Raw genomic sequence first — 16,945 nt, 5'->3', positions numbered from 1 at the left:
CCCTGTATGCATTGCCACTTGTCAGTTCAGGTCACCATCAACTGTCATCTAGACTCTGCACCAGCTCCCTCCCTATCACCTCCAGGCTCTGCCCCTCCTCCTCCCTCCTCCACAACAGACAGCCAGGGTGCTTTTCCTAAATCCAAAATGCTCCACCCAGGTGATCTGCCCCTGGGACTTCTGCAACCTCACCTTTCATTTCTCCCTACCTTCTGCTCAACTGACTTCCTGACATTTTGAAAAGGCCTAAAAAAATAGCAAAACTACTGAACTTTCAGCCTTTTAGTCAGTAGTTAATTCAGGTGTCCAATAGGTATCCCACCCCTCACATCATCCTCACTCATCCCTAATGTCCACACAGTCTCCATTTGGAGTCAAGGCTGGGGGGTGAGGAATGAGGGGCTTCTGTGTTACAATAATAATAACTTCGAAAAGTGTGCTTTATCTCTATATATCAAGATATCAGGATTTATAAGCACCGTACCTAGCTAACTCCTGGCCCTCCGGGCATTTACACTAGCTGAAGCTTCTTGCCAAAGATAGAAGAAAGGAGGGTACAGTGAGGAGAGAAGCCGAAGTCGAAGCCTGCTGTCTCTATCATAAGGGCCTGCCCTAGACCTGCTGGGTAATTACAGCTCTGAAGGCCCTGGGATGCCTCTCTCCACCCTGTAATGACAGCCCAGCTCTTGCTGGCTCTGCTGTTTTGAGCTGCAGGGGTCCATGGGAGAGGGAGCTGGGAGGGGACATTCTATGGGGCCAGTCTTATTTTTTGCATGCACTGAAAGGACTCAGAGATTTGGGGAGTAGTTTCTGGGGATCTACTTGGCCCTGTCCAGGGCAGGCCACAGAGTCCCGGCGATTCTGCCAGATTCTTTTTCCCTTTTCCAGGGTCATACACCAAGCTGGACGTGCACCAGACTACCTGGGAGGCCCTATTTCTGAAGCCGTAGGGCCACCACTAGGTGGCCCCACTTAAGCTGCACCTCCAGCCTCCTGTAGTTGACCTTGAGTCAAGTACTGGTCAATTGGGACACACCCAGTCTTTCCTCAGTTGCCTGAAGGTAAGAACTTGGAGTGTGGAGGGTGGTGGTCTCAGAAACCAGTGGACAGCTGTCTGCTGAATGTGCTGCAATGCACAGATGTGTATCAACATACGCAGTACCCTTTGTGAAGCATTGGTTGACCCTGGGAGCCCCCGCTCTGGGGAATTTTATGGAAGGATCAGGTGCTCATAAATCCTGGCCAGGCCACCACAGTTGCTGTGGTGGTTGCCAGGGTCTGCAAGAGTCATCAGTGAGACCTCAGCACCAAGCAGTGGAGTCTATCCCCATCACTTTACCCAGAGATCACAGGTAAATGGGGGAGGTCAGGGGCAGGCTGAGGAGGCCTCTGTTTAGAGGGAAGCCGTGCGTCCACACACCGGTCATCCAGTTACCTATCTACCCAGCATGGGTTTTTAAAAAAATTTTTTAATGTTTATTTTTGAGAGAGAGACAGAGTATGAGTGGGGGAGGGGCAGAGAGAAAGGGAGACACAGAATCCGAAGTAGGCTCCAGGCTCTGAGCTGTTAGCACAGAGCCTGATGTGGGGCTTGAATTCATGAACTGCGAAATCATGACTTGAACTCAGGTTGGATGCTTAAGTGACTGAGCCACCCAGGCGCCCCACAGTGTGAATATTTTTGACATCCCTTCTGGAGAGACACTAGGTCCTTCCCTTGGGATGGTGGTGGTGGGCAGACAAGTCTAGTCCCCCAGGTAACATCTGTAATGGAGGAATGTTGGGGGGGGGGAAGAAAATAGAAATGACTGGAAGGTGTTCATTTCATTTCCTGAGATATAGAAAATGCTGGAGCGGAAACAGTTCAGGGGTATGGGTAGGGTGTGGGGAGATAATTCACCTATCAAGTGGCTGCAAATAAAAGGCTATGTGAGTCTGGCGTGGGCCTGGGCTAGAGATTCAGAACTCAGAGTCATAGATTTACCCCACAGCCAGTAGTCCCTGGAGGACATGAGAGAATGTCAGATGCAGTGGGTTGAACGGTGGCCCCTAAAAAGATATGACCATGTCCTAATACCTGGACCCTGTGAGTACGAACTTATTTAGAAAAACTTGACAGATGTAATTAAGTTAAGAATCATGAGATGAGATCATCTTGATTACCTAGGTGGTCCCTAAATTCAGTACCAAGTATCTTTATAAGGAATGAAGAATGAGTGGGGTCCAGGACTCTAACGTCCTGTGGAGGATTTGGCCAGACCTTTCACTACTGGTGTGTGATGGAGCAAGGCATTAAGAAGACACCCATCCCTTCGTATAGTCAGCAAATATTTATTGAGCCCAGTTCTTTGAATGGAGCTGAGAATATGGTAATGGGCAAAAATATACAGTTTGTGTTCTCCTGGAGGCCCTGGGCCAGTGGGGAGACAGACATTAATCAAACAATCATTCAATTATATCAACTGTGGCAAGTGTTACAAAGTGCTCAGAGCATGAGAGGCTGTTAAAGGAGGTTTTGACCTGATTAGGGATGTGAGGCAAATCCCTCTAAGGGGATGTGAAAGATTGAATTGGAGAGAAGGGAAATTTTTCTACACAAAAAGAAAAGCATGTGCAAAGGCCTGGGAGTGTGGTGAGGAGAGAATGGTCAGTTAGAGGGATGGGAGGAAGGTCAGTGTGACTAGAGAAGTGAGCAAGGGCCAAACCATGTGGGGCCTTACAGACCACCTTTGGGATTTTTCTTAAGAACAATGTCATTTACTAAGCTGAGGGTGATGGGTTCAGACCTGAATTTTGAGGTGATTGCTGTAGCTGCAGTGTGGATGGATTGAAGAGAGATTTAGGTGGCCAAAGTGAATGGACATGAGACCTGGAAAGATAACGTCTGGGGGCAAGGCAGAGGGAGATGTGATTCCCAGGCTTCTGGTTAGGTACCCAATGGAGGGTGGCTCTTTCAGTGAAGCAGGGAATTAGAATGTGGGTGGTGTGAAAAGGAGAAGGGAGAGAGCTGGGATTCGGTATTGGGCATGTTGTGAATGAAGTGCCTGTGGACACTCCTTTGGAGACATAGACTCAGCAGGTAGTTATAGGAGTCTGGAGCTTGGGATTCAGGGCAAGTGTAGAGAAGTGAGTCACCTGTGTAAAGGAAGAAATTAGAGAGGAGGAAAGTAGGGTACCTAGACCTGAGCTTTAAGGACCCCCCAAACTTTATGGACTAATGAGGAGAGGGGGAGAGGAAGATGTACTGGGAGGTTAGAAGATGGGGCGGTGGTGGCCAGAGAGGGTGGTGGAAACCAAGGGAAACAAGTGTTCCAAGGAGGCAGTGGTCAGACACTGCAGGGGAGTCAAATGTGGCTGGGGGCTTTGGCAGATGAGAACTGAAGATAGACTATTGAATTCTGAGACTTGGAAGTTATAGAGTTTATTGGGACCTGGTTTGGTGTTGTAAGGATACCAGAAGGCCTGCTGTAAGAGCCTGGGGGGGGGGGGGGGGGGGAGAAGTGAGGACAAGGATTGAAACACCACTGTTTTCAGGTATTTTGCTGGAGTTGAGAAGACACTGCAGTAGCTGGTGGAGTCGAATGGGGGTTTTGTTTCCACAGTAAAGGGTTACACCTACTTATAGGTCAAGGGAAGGATTCAGTTGAGATGGAGGGGCTGAACGCTCAGGAGAGAGAAGGCATGATCCACAGGGCAAGCTCCTGAGAGCAGGAAGAGGATGGGCGAATCTGGATAGAGGGGGGCTCCTGTGGCATAACAGGATGTAGCAGATGCAGGAAGGTTTCTGTTTGGTTTTAGCTAGGCTCTGGCTGGCTGCTGACGCAGGCCGGAACAGTGGCTTGTTCCGTATTTTATGTGTAGTTCTATGTGTGTGCTCGTGCCTTCCCCAGGTCTGGGCTGCCAGCCTGGACAGAGTGCCATAGGGAATATCCCCACACAGCCTGGGCGGGGAGGCTGGGTACCTCCCACTCTGGGCTAGCTCCCTGATGAGATTCTCAGACCGTGTTTCCCCTCATTCATGACCAGGAAGGTTCACAGAGCAGGCGTGGGAACCTGCTTGTCCGCCAGGGCCTCCTCGGACTCAGGCTGAGATTTGCCGCATCCCAGCCCTCATTCCTTCCCAGACGGGACTAGGTAAATGCGGTGTCCACTGTTTTGGGTCCCTGTTGTATGAAGGGGTTTGGGCAAACCAAGAATTGGCCCCAATATACTACCCCAGCCACCTCAGTCTTTCATTGGTCCCCTTGTCATCAACCCATCACCCACAGGTAATCACCAGGAGGATGCTTGACACAGGAGCTGGGGATAGGCTGAATCCCTTTGGGAGCTTGGCCCTGTGGGTGGACCCCGGGTCCCTCGTTTTCTTCAAGGTCTTCTCCACTGGTCCGTCCGCTCCCCCGATAGCCTGCCTGGCCCGGACCCGGGTGTCCCCCCTCCCCCCCAACCTGAGGGTGGTGATGATGGGGGCGGGGTGGGCGGGCAGCAGGAGCCCGTGCGCCCAGCAGGACCACGGAGGAGAAGGGCAGGAGCCCAGCCGGGGAAGTCCGCCCGGGGTGGGGGGCGTTCCCCACCTCCTCGGCGCCAGGATCGGGTCGCGGGCCCTTCTGCAGCCGCCCAGGGACTGGGAAGGAGGGAGGGCCGAGTCCCGCAGGTGGAGCGGGGCGAGGGGAGGCGGGCGCGGCGTACGTGCGGCGAGCGGCCGGCGGCATGAAGGGCGCAGATCGCGGCTCCCGCCCGACCCAAAGCCCGCTCTTTGGCTCTCGGCTCCCGGCTCCGGCGGGCTTGGCAGCCCAGACCTTCCCGGGGGTCGCTGGCGGTGAAGACCCCCGGCCGAAGCTGTCCGGGCGCAGAGCCAGCGCCCCGGCCGGCCGGCTGGGGGCGGGAGGTGGGGACGTGGCGGCGGCTCAAGCGGGCGGAGCCGGGCCGCGGCGGGAGGCGGAGCCGCCCCGGGAGGAGGCGCCGAGCGGGCCGGGCGCCGCCGCGGGAGGTTCTGGAAACGCCGGGAGCGGCGCGTGTCCAGGTGAGCGCCCTGCCCGCTCGGCCGCCGGGTCCGCGGCTGGGCTCGCGCGCGGGCCGGGGTCGTCGGGCCGTGAGTGCTGCCGGCGCGGGGCCGGGAGTTGGGGGCCGGGGGTCGCGCAGCCCGCTTCCCGCAGCGCAATTCGGGCCGCAGCCCGGAGCCCTCCGCCCTGTTTCTCCTCCCGTCTGGGTTCCTGTCCCGCCGCTTCCCCGAGCTCAGGGTGGTGAGGTCAGCGGCGCCCTTCCTGCCGGTCCCTGGGCGTCCGCGCCGAGCCGGGCGGGGTGGAGAACTTGGCCGCCCTGCCTCGGCAGGCTCCCCGGGAACGGCAACGGGAGGCCTGGCCCCGAGTGCGGCCAGAGGTTGGAGGCAGAGGCGGTGCCCTCGGCTGAGCCCCGGGGGGCCGCTTAAAGTTAGCGAGGTCCGCCTTCCTCCCTCCAAAGGGATGGGAGTTTCTGGCTTTAGCCCGGCGGGGTCCACCTTGGTACCCATGAAACAGGCTGTTGGTTGAGAACAGTTTTTTCCCCCCCATAGACCTCTGTTTCCAACCTGCGTTATTTTTCCTCAGAAGCTGCGTGGACCTCTGGTAACTAGTTAACTAATTGAAACGGACCCTTCGGTGTGTCAGAAACTGCAAGGAGTTGCTAGCTCAGTGCAGCAGACAGATTGAAGACTGGGAAAGTCCAGGTCCAAAACAGTGTGGTAAGTGTGGTGTTAGGAGGGAGCATCAGGCTGTGGGTCCTTGGTAGAGGGCAGGATGTGTCAGGCCAGAGGGCTTCCTGGAGGAGGTGACTTATGAGCTGGAGTGGTCAGAAGAAATCTGAATAAGGGTAACCTGGACAGAGGAACAACCCGTGTGAGTGGGAGCAGACCTGTATACTCTAGAAGAGGCAAGGTGATGAGGGAAGGGACATTTAAGGGGATAGCTGCCCATGGGCCCTGACCACCACAGTTTGAAGTGAGAGGACAGTGCCTGGTACTGTGCCCTGCATTTGGATTTGCCTCAGCATGAGCCTGGATCAGGGCACTTCCAACTTCAGGACAGCATAGGTAGGGCCCCTGGCCTTGTATTCTAATATGACATCTTTAAGATGGTGTGCAACATTAGTGTTCATCCCAAGACCAAGACTGGTGTCTTGTGCTGTAGGGTGAAGCCTAAGGCATGTGTTTCTGAATGTATACCGTCTGAGGCCTGATAGCCTCAGCCCTTTCTCAGGAGTTCCTGGCTCTGAGAGCAAGGGTTGGGTGATATCATTTGTAGCTGAGGACATTCTCACATGTCCCTGATTTTGCCAAGATCTGCTGTCCACCTAACAATGTGTAGAATGTTTTTGCAAGTTACTGCTGCTTCTCACCCTGGATCACATCTGGAACAACAGGTTTCATGATTTAGTTCTCTACTAATGCACCAAGATGTCCTTTGGCTTGTGTTTAAGCTGCCACTGAAGTGTCTAGGTGTAGTCTCTCACTGTGCTTCTGGGCCTCAGAGCCCAGGCCTCTTCTGTTCACTTGAACACACTTGAAAGATGTTTGGGCTTTGAATCCTTTTCTTCTAGGCCTTCTTATTCTCAGATGGCCGAGTATGTCTGCTGTGCGGCCCAGCCAAGGAGGCCACGTAGCAAGGATGGAGTGAGTTGGCCTGGGGCCTCATCCCAGAGATGCTGTCATAGTGGGCCACCCTAGTTCTCTGAGAGCCCAGCATGCAGACATGATGACGGTTAGGCATTGTCTATGACTTGTGATAGGCCTTTTTACCCAGTAGGAGGCTCTGAAATGGGGTGCCCAGGAGCGTGTTTACTTTGTCATTGGTTTAGCCTGTACACAGCTGATCTCTGTTCATTTCCTGAGTTCCTCTACTGTGCTTGGCTTCTGCTTTGAGTGTGCCTAGGGCTAGAATTAGGAGGGAGAGAAGGAGAGGGAAGTGGTGGTGATACTATCCTTGCCTGTGGATAGCTCATAATCTCCCTGACATTACTGCTTCATGCTGGCAGCTGGTCCTTTGGCAGAGGAGGAGCTCAGAGTGTGAGTACTCATCAGTAGGAGAGACTGTGTGGGTGCAGCCCTGAGGAATGACTAGGGTGAGGGATTCTGGGGTCTACTCATTTCCTAACAGAGCCTTACTTTTTACTCCGCTTTCCCACATCCATGGGAAGTTCTGAGGCTGGACGCAAGATCTTGGCCGATTTGTGGCCACGTTGGCTGATAGTGTACATTGGACTGATGGGTGTGTCCCTGGCTCCTGGGATCTGTCAAGAGTTTAATTTTATGCAGATGGTCATTGGCAGGAAATGCTGTGCTGCAGGCACGTGCAAGCCCAGACAGAGTGCTAGAGCGAGAGTTGGACTAGGAAAACATTGCTTGAAGTGCCCCAGAGTGGGACATCAGCGTGTTTTAGAGGGAGAGGGCTAGTGGCTCCTGTGGTCTCTGGGGTTTGCGCTGGGGATGTGGGATGAAGGGTATACTTTTTATTCTCAGAAGGGGTGGAGGAGAATGAAAAGCCTGGACTAGACTTTTTGGAGCCCTAGAAAAGGGTTTTTGCACAAGTAGTATTATTGCAGGGCAGAAGATTAAGTGTTTGGTTAGTGAGTTCTCTGGCTCAGATTGGATCTGTCTGAGCCTGTTCACAGACCAGTATCTGCTGTAGACCTTTTAGGAAGTGCATTCTAGAGTACAGCCTACTGTGTACCAGGTACTCCTGAGGGCCAGGGTGTGGCGAGATCCTGAGGCCTGGTACTTGTAGGAACTCAGATCCATTAGGTCAGAGGTATAGAAATACAGGAGATCCTAGAGTATTAGTCCAGTCCTCTGCCTTTTGCCAGAGAGCTTTGTTTCCTAGGTGACCTGTTGAGCCACTGATTGGCCTGTTTCAGGGTTATTCCCTGATAGTATGCTCCATTATGTCTGACTCTGCTCTCACCTAAATTAATGTTTCATTTCTTTTGGCCCTTGTGGGATATGGAGATTGCCCAATTTCTGCCTTGTTTTCATCTTCACTGTCCCTTAGGCTGAACCTTCTCCTTTTCTTTCTTTCTTTCTTTCTTTCTTTCTTTCTTTCTTTCTTTCTTTTTACTTTTTTTTTTCAACATTTATTTATTTTTGAGACACAGAGAGAGACAGAGTGTGAGTCACGGGGGAGCAGAGAGAGAGGGAGACACAGAATCCGAAGGAGGCTCCAGGCTGTGAGCTGTCAGCACAGAGCCCGGTGTGGGGCTCAAACTCATGAACCATCAGATCATGACCTGAGCTGAAGTCAGGAGCTTAAGAAAATGAGCCATCCAGGCACTCCTGGACCTTCTCATTTTCTAGGGATTAGCCAGACAGCTGGCCAATCCAGGTCTACTGATGTCCTCTAGTAACCTTGGTGCCAATGTCTGGTGAAAACTGCTTGGTGGTAGGCTGCCTGTCAATACTTGTCATCTCATTCAGTCCTCACAACAACCCTGTAAGATGTGGGTCCTAATGTTATCACCATCACATAGGTGGGAAACAGGCTCAGGGAGTTCTGTAACTTGTATAAAGTCACAAAGCCAGGAAGTGATGGGGGAGGTGAGATTTAACTTGGAGTGGTTTGACCCCACTGTGGGTGTGCCTGATTAGATAGTACTGCTTTGCCCTGAACTGGGCTGGTTGGTCATTTGTGAGTGCTGTGATGTCTGAAGCAGGAGTGACTGCTCGCTTGAACTTGAGGCTCCTTGTTCCTATCTTCTGGGCCCATGCTGCTGTCCACCTTTTGGTGGGATCAAGCCAGGTATATCATGAAGCTGCTTTGTGGACTGTGATACAGTCCTTGACCTGGGCAAGCCTGCTCTGCTTGGTCAAAGTGTGGCTCCTCCTTTTGGCTCTGAGACCCTTAGGCTGTAAGACAGCAGATGTTACTGAGTGGGATTGAATGGTAGCAGTATCTAGCAGAAAGTGTGTTTTGGGTTTACGTCAGCTCTGCCACTGATTGGTGGTAGTATGTCAGGTATACAGGAAACCTCTCATCCCCACTTACCTAGCTTCTATATCTGAAATCAAGATGATTATCTAGTTTGCAAGACTTTGGTGAGGATGAGATGGTAGAAATGGAAGATTTTTGGAAATGTAAATGGTGGTTGGCTTAGTTCCCAAAAAAGCAGTGCCTGAGGCAGAGCTTAAGTGCTTAATGCCTTACTGGAAGGTGCAGGGCAGCAAGGATAAGGGAAGATTAACCAGAGGGAGGGAAGGATGGAAGCAAGCTGGCCAATTTGCACAGAGACGCAGTCATTGTTCAGCTGTGCCGAATATCCCTGGGTGATCTCTACAGAAACTCCATGCTGCAGAATAATTTGTCATCCAAAGCCTGAAGAGGGAATTCATCTGCTGACCTCCTTCTGTGTTCTGTCTTCATTGGTCAGAGTTGCCTCATAAGAGTTCTCTCCCTGTGGCTCCTTGGTTGCACTACCAGGGCCCTCCAGCAGCCACTGGGGAGGCCAGTGTGGCACTTCTGTGGTGTGTGGAAGTAGGAGGAGGAGCCAGAGATTTGGGGCCTGCACAGTCACCTTCACTGGGTCTGAGGCCCAGCAAGAGACCCAGGGTCCAGGAGACTGGTGAGGCCAAGAGAGTGTGAGGTGGTACATCAGAAGCATCCTATGTAGTGCTGTGTGGGTCTTGTCCTTGTGTGTACTTGCTTATGAGTTAGTCTCACTTAGACTGCCAAGTCTCTGCCAAGACCCTGACTGAAGATCCAATTTGGTCTTTGCATGTTGATTTTTACAGCCTTCTCTGCTACTTCATTGCTTGGCTATTGAAGCAGGAGGCTTTGTAGTTTTGATGGTACCCAGGTGGGAAGTATAAATCAACATGTTCATATACCTGATAGTGAAGTACAAGTATGGATATAGATGAACATCTGGGTTTCAGTGAAGAAAATCCTCAGCGAAGAACATTTTCCATGAAAAGTAGCATCTGAGGCTGGGAAACCTAGAGTCATGAGATGGGACTGGAGTGGGCTGTAGGGCCATGTCGTACAGAGTCAAAAAGACTCTGGGGATCAAGGAGTTTGGACTTTATCCTAAGAGCAGTGGAGAGAAAGACCACAAGAGGAGCTGCAGTAAGCTATGCTGGCTACTTTGTAGAGCAGAGGTTGGTGGGAGTTGGGGGGTGGGGTGGCGGTGCACCAGATGTGATGACAGTGAGTGTAGGTAGGAACCAGGATGGCTGCGGGAGGGAATTGGAGGTGGCTCAGACCACGGTGATGACTGAGGCCTCACATTGGGTGAGGAGAGAAGGGTGCTTCTCAACCTTCTGGGGAAGTCAGCTTCTGGGCCTATTGGACATCTGTATGCTTAAGTACCGGGGCCTCCCCGAGCTTCTGCACAGCTCACAGGTCCTCTTGACTCTGCCATCCCAGAGTTGGCCACACCACTGGGAGGCAGGACCACTGGGGGGCGCGTTTTGCTCCTTCACAGAAGGCAGGCAGCTTCTTGATTAGTGCCTGGCAAGACTTGCTTATACTCAGCAAACCCATGTTCTGTCTCTAGGCTGTTAAATACATTGTTAAAATTCAAGCTGTTGCATTTGGGTTGCAGCTGCGAGCTTGGCAGAGGTTCATGCCTGATGAGGTAAGGGGAGAAGCTAAGGACTCTGCTGGTTTGCAGCTGGAAACCTCTTTTCATGGCCATTTGGCCAGATTGTAAATGTCCTTTCCAAAGAGCAGGCTTGTTGGGACCTCTGATTGTATGTCTTGGAATTTCCCTGTGCTTAGAAACAGTGCTGGTCACCTGGTGAGTGAATCACTGTCACTGGGGTGTTGGTAGGCTTTGGAGGATCTACCTGTGGGGGTCCAAACTTGGGACTTCATATGCATACAGTGTCCATTCTTAAACAATCCATAACAATCCATTGTGTGGGAAAAAATGTAAAATCTTGTGATATGGTTTCTGACTTAAACAAGTCTGTGGCAAAGCATTATTTGTTGGGTGCCTGATAAGGGCCAGACATTGTTCTAAACTCAGGGTGCAACACACATAAAATTGCATATTGGTTTTCTCCTCAGGCTCGGGTGCCACTTTGTTTTTTGTTTTTTGTAAAAGGAGGTTTGACATTGCCCATTTCTAGGACTATTCAGCATGGATTTCTGAGTGTTCCTGGAAAGGCTTTTGGGAGCACTGGACACTTTGGGGGGGCACTGGGCATGCACACACATTCCCACCTACTGTATCCTATCAAGCTCTGGGTGTGGTTATGAAATCAGATTGAAGGGCAGGCAAGTAGGTGGTTGGCCTTTCCCACACTCTGGGACAGTCCTTGGATGCTGCTTCTTCCCAACCTGACCCTAGTTAGTATCTTTTTTAGTACAAAGTGTTTGTGGTGTTCAGGGCCAGGATCAAGAGAAGTGTTGGGGCTCTAGGGTACCCCTGCCTGAGGTGGTAATGTTGGTTTTGGCAGTCTGGGAGCTGCTTGGGAGTAAATGGCTCTCTGACCAGTGCAGTCATCTTGCTCTCCTCCATCACAGCAGGACTTTGCAAGCGCTTAGCAAGCCATTTCCCAGAACCCCATTTGAGATTCTGTGGGGCTCTGCCTCCAGGCTGGTATTTGTGGATGGGCTCAGTCTAAGTCAGATAGTGCATTCCAGAGAAATGACAGCTGGAATTCATGTAATGAAGGAACCTGCCTGCTTTTTCCTGAGTGCTATAAGGCATGAACCATGGACTGGATCACTAGGGTGATTTGAAAGGAAAGGAGAGGCATCTCCCTCCCTTGAACTTGTTACGCAATCTCTGAAGAGATATGCCACTGCAGCTCGTGACACAACAGGGGGAAAGCGCTGGGCTCCCCCACTTCTGGCCGCGTCTGGTCTGGTGTCTTGCCTGGGCCCTGGTCTCCCACCACCCCATCCTGACAAGGCAGTTGGCTGGTCTCTCACTGTCCACAGATAACAGCCTCTTGGCCCTGAATTTTACTGTTCCTTCTTTTCACATACAGAAGGTGCTTTCCTGAGCTAGTTAAGCCTCTTGGGGTGTAAGGAACAGACACTACTCCCTGTACAGGGGGCTTGTGTGAACAAGAAGAGAGGCTTTCAGATCCTGGGGTGGTGATGCAGCATGGTGAGGGCTGAGAGGAGATGTGTGGCTGGAACAAGGAGGACCTGGGCTCCACCTGAGGTCTGACGGCCTGCTCGCCTTCTCTCAGTGACTTGCTCTCCTCTGCTGCCCTAACTCCATATATTGGTCTTTAGCCCATTACTCCATACCCTGCAGCAGGTTCTGGCCTAAAAGATCTTGCTCTGTGTATCTCCTGGTCCCCAATATCAAGGGCACTGATGGGCATGCTCATAGCTCTGCAGACATTTAGCAGGGACATGAACAAATGCGGCCATTTGCTTATTCACTCCTCTTAATAGAGGAACTGTTTTAGGGATAGGGATTGTGGTTGGGCCTCTTTGAGCCTAACCTGGAACCATAGTAGATTGGAGTTTCTTCTGAGGTAAGGAATGATAGTCTTGGCTGTGTGTGTCTGATCGACCATAGCAGGCAAAACCCTGATGAACTGGCATTAGCTCAGACTTGGAATTCAGTCAGGTAAGGCTTACGTTTTTGGGGGGAAGCATTTGTATTTTCTTCATTTTCCTTGTTTTCTCTTAGTACATTTCTGGGGGGTTTGGCTGAAGTAGAGCAGGAAGAGAAGGGGCTGGCAGACTGGGGACTCAGATGGGAGCTGGTCCTTCAGCATGCTCTGGGCTGCGTGGCTGAGCTGGAAGACCATGTCCAAAGCTTCCGTTGTATACTTAGGTTCACTGCCAATGGAGCTTGCCCCATGTTGTGCCTGCTGCTTTCACAGCTGAATTGCGCTATTTCTAGGCTGACTAGAAGACAGAAGCTGATCTCACACCATGTCAGCTGCCTAGCCTAGCCCAGAGCTTTGGATTTGTGTGGATGGTTCATTTTTGTATCCCTGGTGCCTAGCTTAGTGGGTAGCCTGTGTGGATCTTCAGTAAATATTTGTGAATGTGACGTGCCAGTGGGGATGGTGTCTGGTGAGGTGGCAGACAGGAAGAGTGGTGTCTGCCCAAAGTGCCTGCTTCCCAGACTGCGTCTGCTGTGGCCAGGTGCACACTGTCAAGGGGAGCAGTTTTATCCCCCTGCTGGCCAACAGCTGCTCTATGCCTCGTTTCGGATAGGGGCTCCCTGCTGCATACTGTGTCAAGTTCTCTCCCTGTTTCTCGTGTACTTTCAGTCTTCTTGTGTGCCGAAGTTACCTGTGTGTCCCCAGCACCTGGCACCATCCTGACACACGTGTTGGAAAGACAAATAAGTCAAGCAGGCTGTGAAATGACAAGTTGTGGGCCAGAATCTTGGACTGATAGGCTATTAGAATCAGAGGTGACTGCCTCCCACACAATTCAGCCTTTCCATGTTGCCTTTAGATACCAGGAATCTAGAGGGCAGGGTCTCTCCCAAGGGTGCATGGCCTCCCAGAGCAGGGAGCATTGAGCACACATCCCTCGTTGTACACCTTGGCCTCGTTGCACTGCTGATTCTGAATATCCTCAGTTTCTATGTACTAGGTCAGAGTTTTGGCATGTTTGGTGATGTCTGTCTGTGTGCACATGTGTAAGTATCTCTCACCTAAGTTACATTTTTCAACTGTTGATCCAACAGCTGTCACTTGAATGCCTTGCAGACACTACTCTCTGTGACCATGAAACGCTGGGTGTCCACATTGCTGGTGGCCTGGTTTGCTGTCCTGGGCTGTGTGCAGGCTGAATTCTTCACTTCCATTGGTATGTGCCAACAGGACTGTTGTCTCCCTGAGCAATCCTTGGCTCAAGTGCCAGGGAATATCACTGCCTAAGTCCTGTTCTTACTCAAGATGGGATGGCTCACCCACTGATTTTGAACAGTTCAGGGGAAATTGGGGCTTGTGGAGCTGCCATTTCCCCTTCCGAGGCCCTGGTGACCTGAATGTCCTTCCTAGGAGCTAGCTGTCTCAACTGGGTCTCCTCCCTGAAAATTGCAGGCTGCTCCTGGGTTTCCTGGCCTTTATGACCATCTTTCCCCAGGGTCAGAAAGTGGTTCTGAGCAGAGAACCCTTAGGATGTCCATGCCCTGGTGACAGGACCCAGCCGGTGGCAATAGGAGAATGAGATTTGGGGCTTCTTCCTGAAGGCACTCCCAGTGCGCTTATCTCACTGGCCCCTTAGAACCTCCGCCTCTTTCTTACTGAAACTGGGGGCCAGGACCCTGTGAGTGCCTATGGCCCCTTTAACTTCCATGTCCCGGTGATCCCATGAGAGTTGACATGATGGTGGCCCAGAGGACTTACTTCTGTGCTGGTGTTCTATGCCCCAAGGAAGGAGGCTAGATGCCTCTCATCTATTTCTTACTGGTTCTGCCTTTTTTCTTTCTCTGCAGGGCACATGACCGACTTGATTTATGCAGAGAAGGACCTGGTACAGTCTCTGAAGGAGTACATCCTTGTGGAAGAAGCCAAACTCTTAAAGGTTAAGAGGTATCTGATGTCCTAAATCCTCACCCTCACCGCCCCCCCCCCCCCCCCCCCCGCCCATAACCCGCCTAGGGTGCACATAAGAGGAAGCCCTTGAGAGAACGGTGAGGAGCTGGCCTGGAGGTTACTTCATGCCAGTCCTCTCAGTGCTTGGGTTAAGGACTCCCTGCTTTTCCCTTTCTATTTAAGAGTCTTTTTACATACATTGGTGTACCCACCCCTTATCTAGATTAAGGGGCTTGCAAGTGTTAGTGAGGAGTTGCTGTTTTCATTTTCTATTGCCTCTTGAAGGGTCCTGAATCTCACTGGAGAAATTGCCATAGGTTGAGACCTGTGTGAGTGGGCGTGTTAGTCTTCCTTTTGTTTTGTTTCCTCAGCTGGGCGGACAAAATGGAAGCCTTGACCAGCAAATCAGCCGCTGACCCTGAAGGCTACTTGGCCCACCCTGTAAATGCCTATAAATTGGTGAAGCGGCTGAACACAGACTGGCCTGCGCTGGAGGACCTTGTCCTGCAGGACTCAGCCGCAGGTGAGGGACGGTGAACGTGTACTGGGTGGGCCATTATGTCTGGGGAGTGTGTATCTGAGCCTGTCCTGGGTTTGAGGGTGTTGATGGGCATGTGCAGTATGTGAACATGTAGTCCTGTGTTCTCTGCTCGTCCACCTTCTGTGGTGCACAGAGCCCTCTGGCCTTCTCCCTTCTCTGTGCAGACCTATCAGTTGGCTGTCCTTGTTTTTAATATGTAATGTAATTAGGTCTTGCCTTTTCCTGCATTTTCATTTCCTTTTCGGGCGGTACTTTTTTAAATCATGCTTTACTAATATGTTTTCATAGAAAAATTAGAAAACATAAAATAATCATGTAAGAAAATTAGAATTCTTTTTTTTTTTTATTTTTTAAATCTTTATTTATTTTTGAGAGAGAGAGAGAGAGACAGAGGATGAGCAGGGGAGGGGCAGCGAGAGAGGGAGATGGAGAATCCAAAGCAGGCTCCAGGCTCTAGGCTCTGAGCTGTCAGCACAGGGCCTGACGTGGGGCTCGAACCCACAGACAGTGAGATCATGACCTGAGCTGAAGTTGGATGCCTAACCGACTGAACCATCCAGATGCCCAAAGAAAATTAAAATTCTTAATCTAGCTGCTTGGTGATAAGCACTGTTAAAATTATAGTCTTCCAGGGTGCTTGAGTGGCTCGGTCATTTAAGTGTCCAACTTAGGCTCAGGTCATCATCTTGCAGTTTGTGAGTTCGAGCCCTGTGTCGGGCTGTGTGCTGACACCTCAGAGCCTGGAGCCTGCTTCAGATTCTGTGTCTCCCTCTCTCTCCACCCCTTCCCCACTCACACTCTGTCTCTCTCTCTTTCAAAAATAAATAAACATTTAAAAAATTAAAAAAAATTTTTTTTTGGTCTTCCTACAGTTAGATTTACATAAAAAAAAATGGACCCATACATATATTCCAGGGGATGCAAACTTATTTGTTTTGAGGAACCAAATGAATTAACAAAAGTGAGTTAAGTGGACTGGGTAGTGGGGCCAGCATAAGCTAGGGGTCATGGGCCTCATCTAAATCCATTTCCATTCATATATTTTAGAAACAAATCATATCCAGGAGCACCTGGGTGGTTCATTCAGTTCAGTGTCTGACTCTTGGTTTTGGCTCAGGTCGTGATCTCATGACGGTTTCAGGAGTTCGAGCCCCACGTTAGATTCTACATTGGTAGCTCAGAGCATGCTTGGGATTCTCTCTCTCCCTCCCCCACCTTCACTGTCTCTGTCTCTCTCAAAATAAATAAACTTAAAAAAAAAGAAATAAAATGTATCTGTAGGCAGAGTTGTGCCGTAAGTGTATAGTGTTTTTCTGAATTTTCAGTTTCTCTCTATATACGTTAAATGTTATATGACATGGTTTTATGTATTTTTTATTTTTTTAAAAATGTTTATTGATTGGTTTTTTTTTTGAGAGAGAGAGATGCAGAGCGTGAGTGGAGTTGGGGCAGATAGAGAAGGACACACAGAATCCAAACCAGGCTCCACGCTCTGAGCTGTCAGCACACAGCTCGACGCAGGGCTTGAACTCACGAACTGCAAGATCACGACCTGAGCTGAAGTCGGACGCTTAACCAACTGAGCCACTCATGTGCCCCAAATGTTATAAAACATGATTTTAATGTCTGAACAGTAATAAGTCAAACTGATCTAGTGTAAAACTGGTCAAGTCAGTGGAAGTGGGATTGTTTCCAAATTACCAGCAATCGTGCACATACATCTTTGTGCCTATCTCTGATTATTTTCTTAGGATAGATTCTTAGAAGTGGTTTTTGCAGGTCAGAGTATGAATTTTCTTAAAGCTGTAACTATGCTTGGTGCTTTTTACTATGCTGGTATTTTCTGTGCTCTAACATTTTCCTCTCAGCAGGAGATGGTGGGGCAGGCACGGATGTGGGCCCCCCTGACTCTAGCC

The 16,945-nt window shown here is 50.7% G+C and overlaps 1 protein-coding gene across 7 annotated transcripts in view; it reads left to right on the top strand.

Annotated features, from left to right (window-relative positions):
• Positions 1–1,040: 1,040 nt before the first annotated feature.
• Positions 1,041–16,945, top strand: part of P4HA2 (prolyl 4-hydroxylase subunit alpha 2) — a 38,146-nt gene continuing 22,241 nt past the window's right edge. For 3 of the 7 annotated variants that reach the window (XR_006216685.1, XM_042983573.1, XM_042983591.1), the window contains exons 1-5: positions 4,940–5,020; positions 5,583–5,716; positions 13,636–13,757; positions 14,389–14,485; positions 14,860–15,011. Coding sequence is in view for 6 of the 7 variants with exons in the window: in XM_042983573.1 (XP_042839507.1) it covers positions 13,676–13,757; positions 14,389–14,485; positions 14,860–15,011 (331 nt within the window). In the remaining variant the exon portion in view is untranslated. Of the gene's footprint in view, positions 1,062–4,939; positions 5,021–5,087; positions 5,246–5,582; positions 5,717–13,635; positions 13,758–14,388; positions 14,486–14,859; positions 15,012–16,945 lie in introns of those variants that run through there. The other 4 variants (XM_015540053.2, XM_042983584.1, XM_042983577.1 and 1 more) reach the window with 4 other exon arrangements.

Source organism: Panthera tigris, chromosome A1 (assembly GCF_018350195.1).
Source record: "Panthera tigris isolate Pti1 chromosome A1, P.tigris_Pti1_mat1.1, whole genome shotgun sequence".
NCBI classification, from domain to species: domain Eukaryota; kingdom Metazoa; phylum Chordata; class Mammalia; order Carnivora; family Felidae; genus Panthera; species Panthera tigris.
The sequence above is the reverse complement of the archived record's forward strand: the minus strand, read 5'-3'. Positions and strand labels throughout refer to the sequence as shown.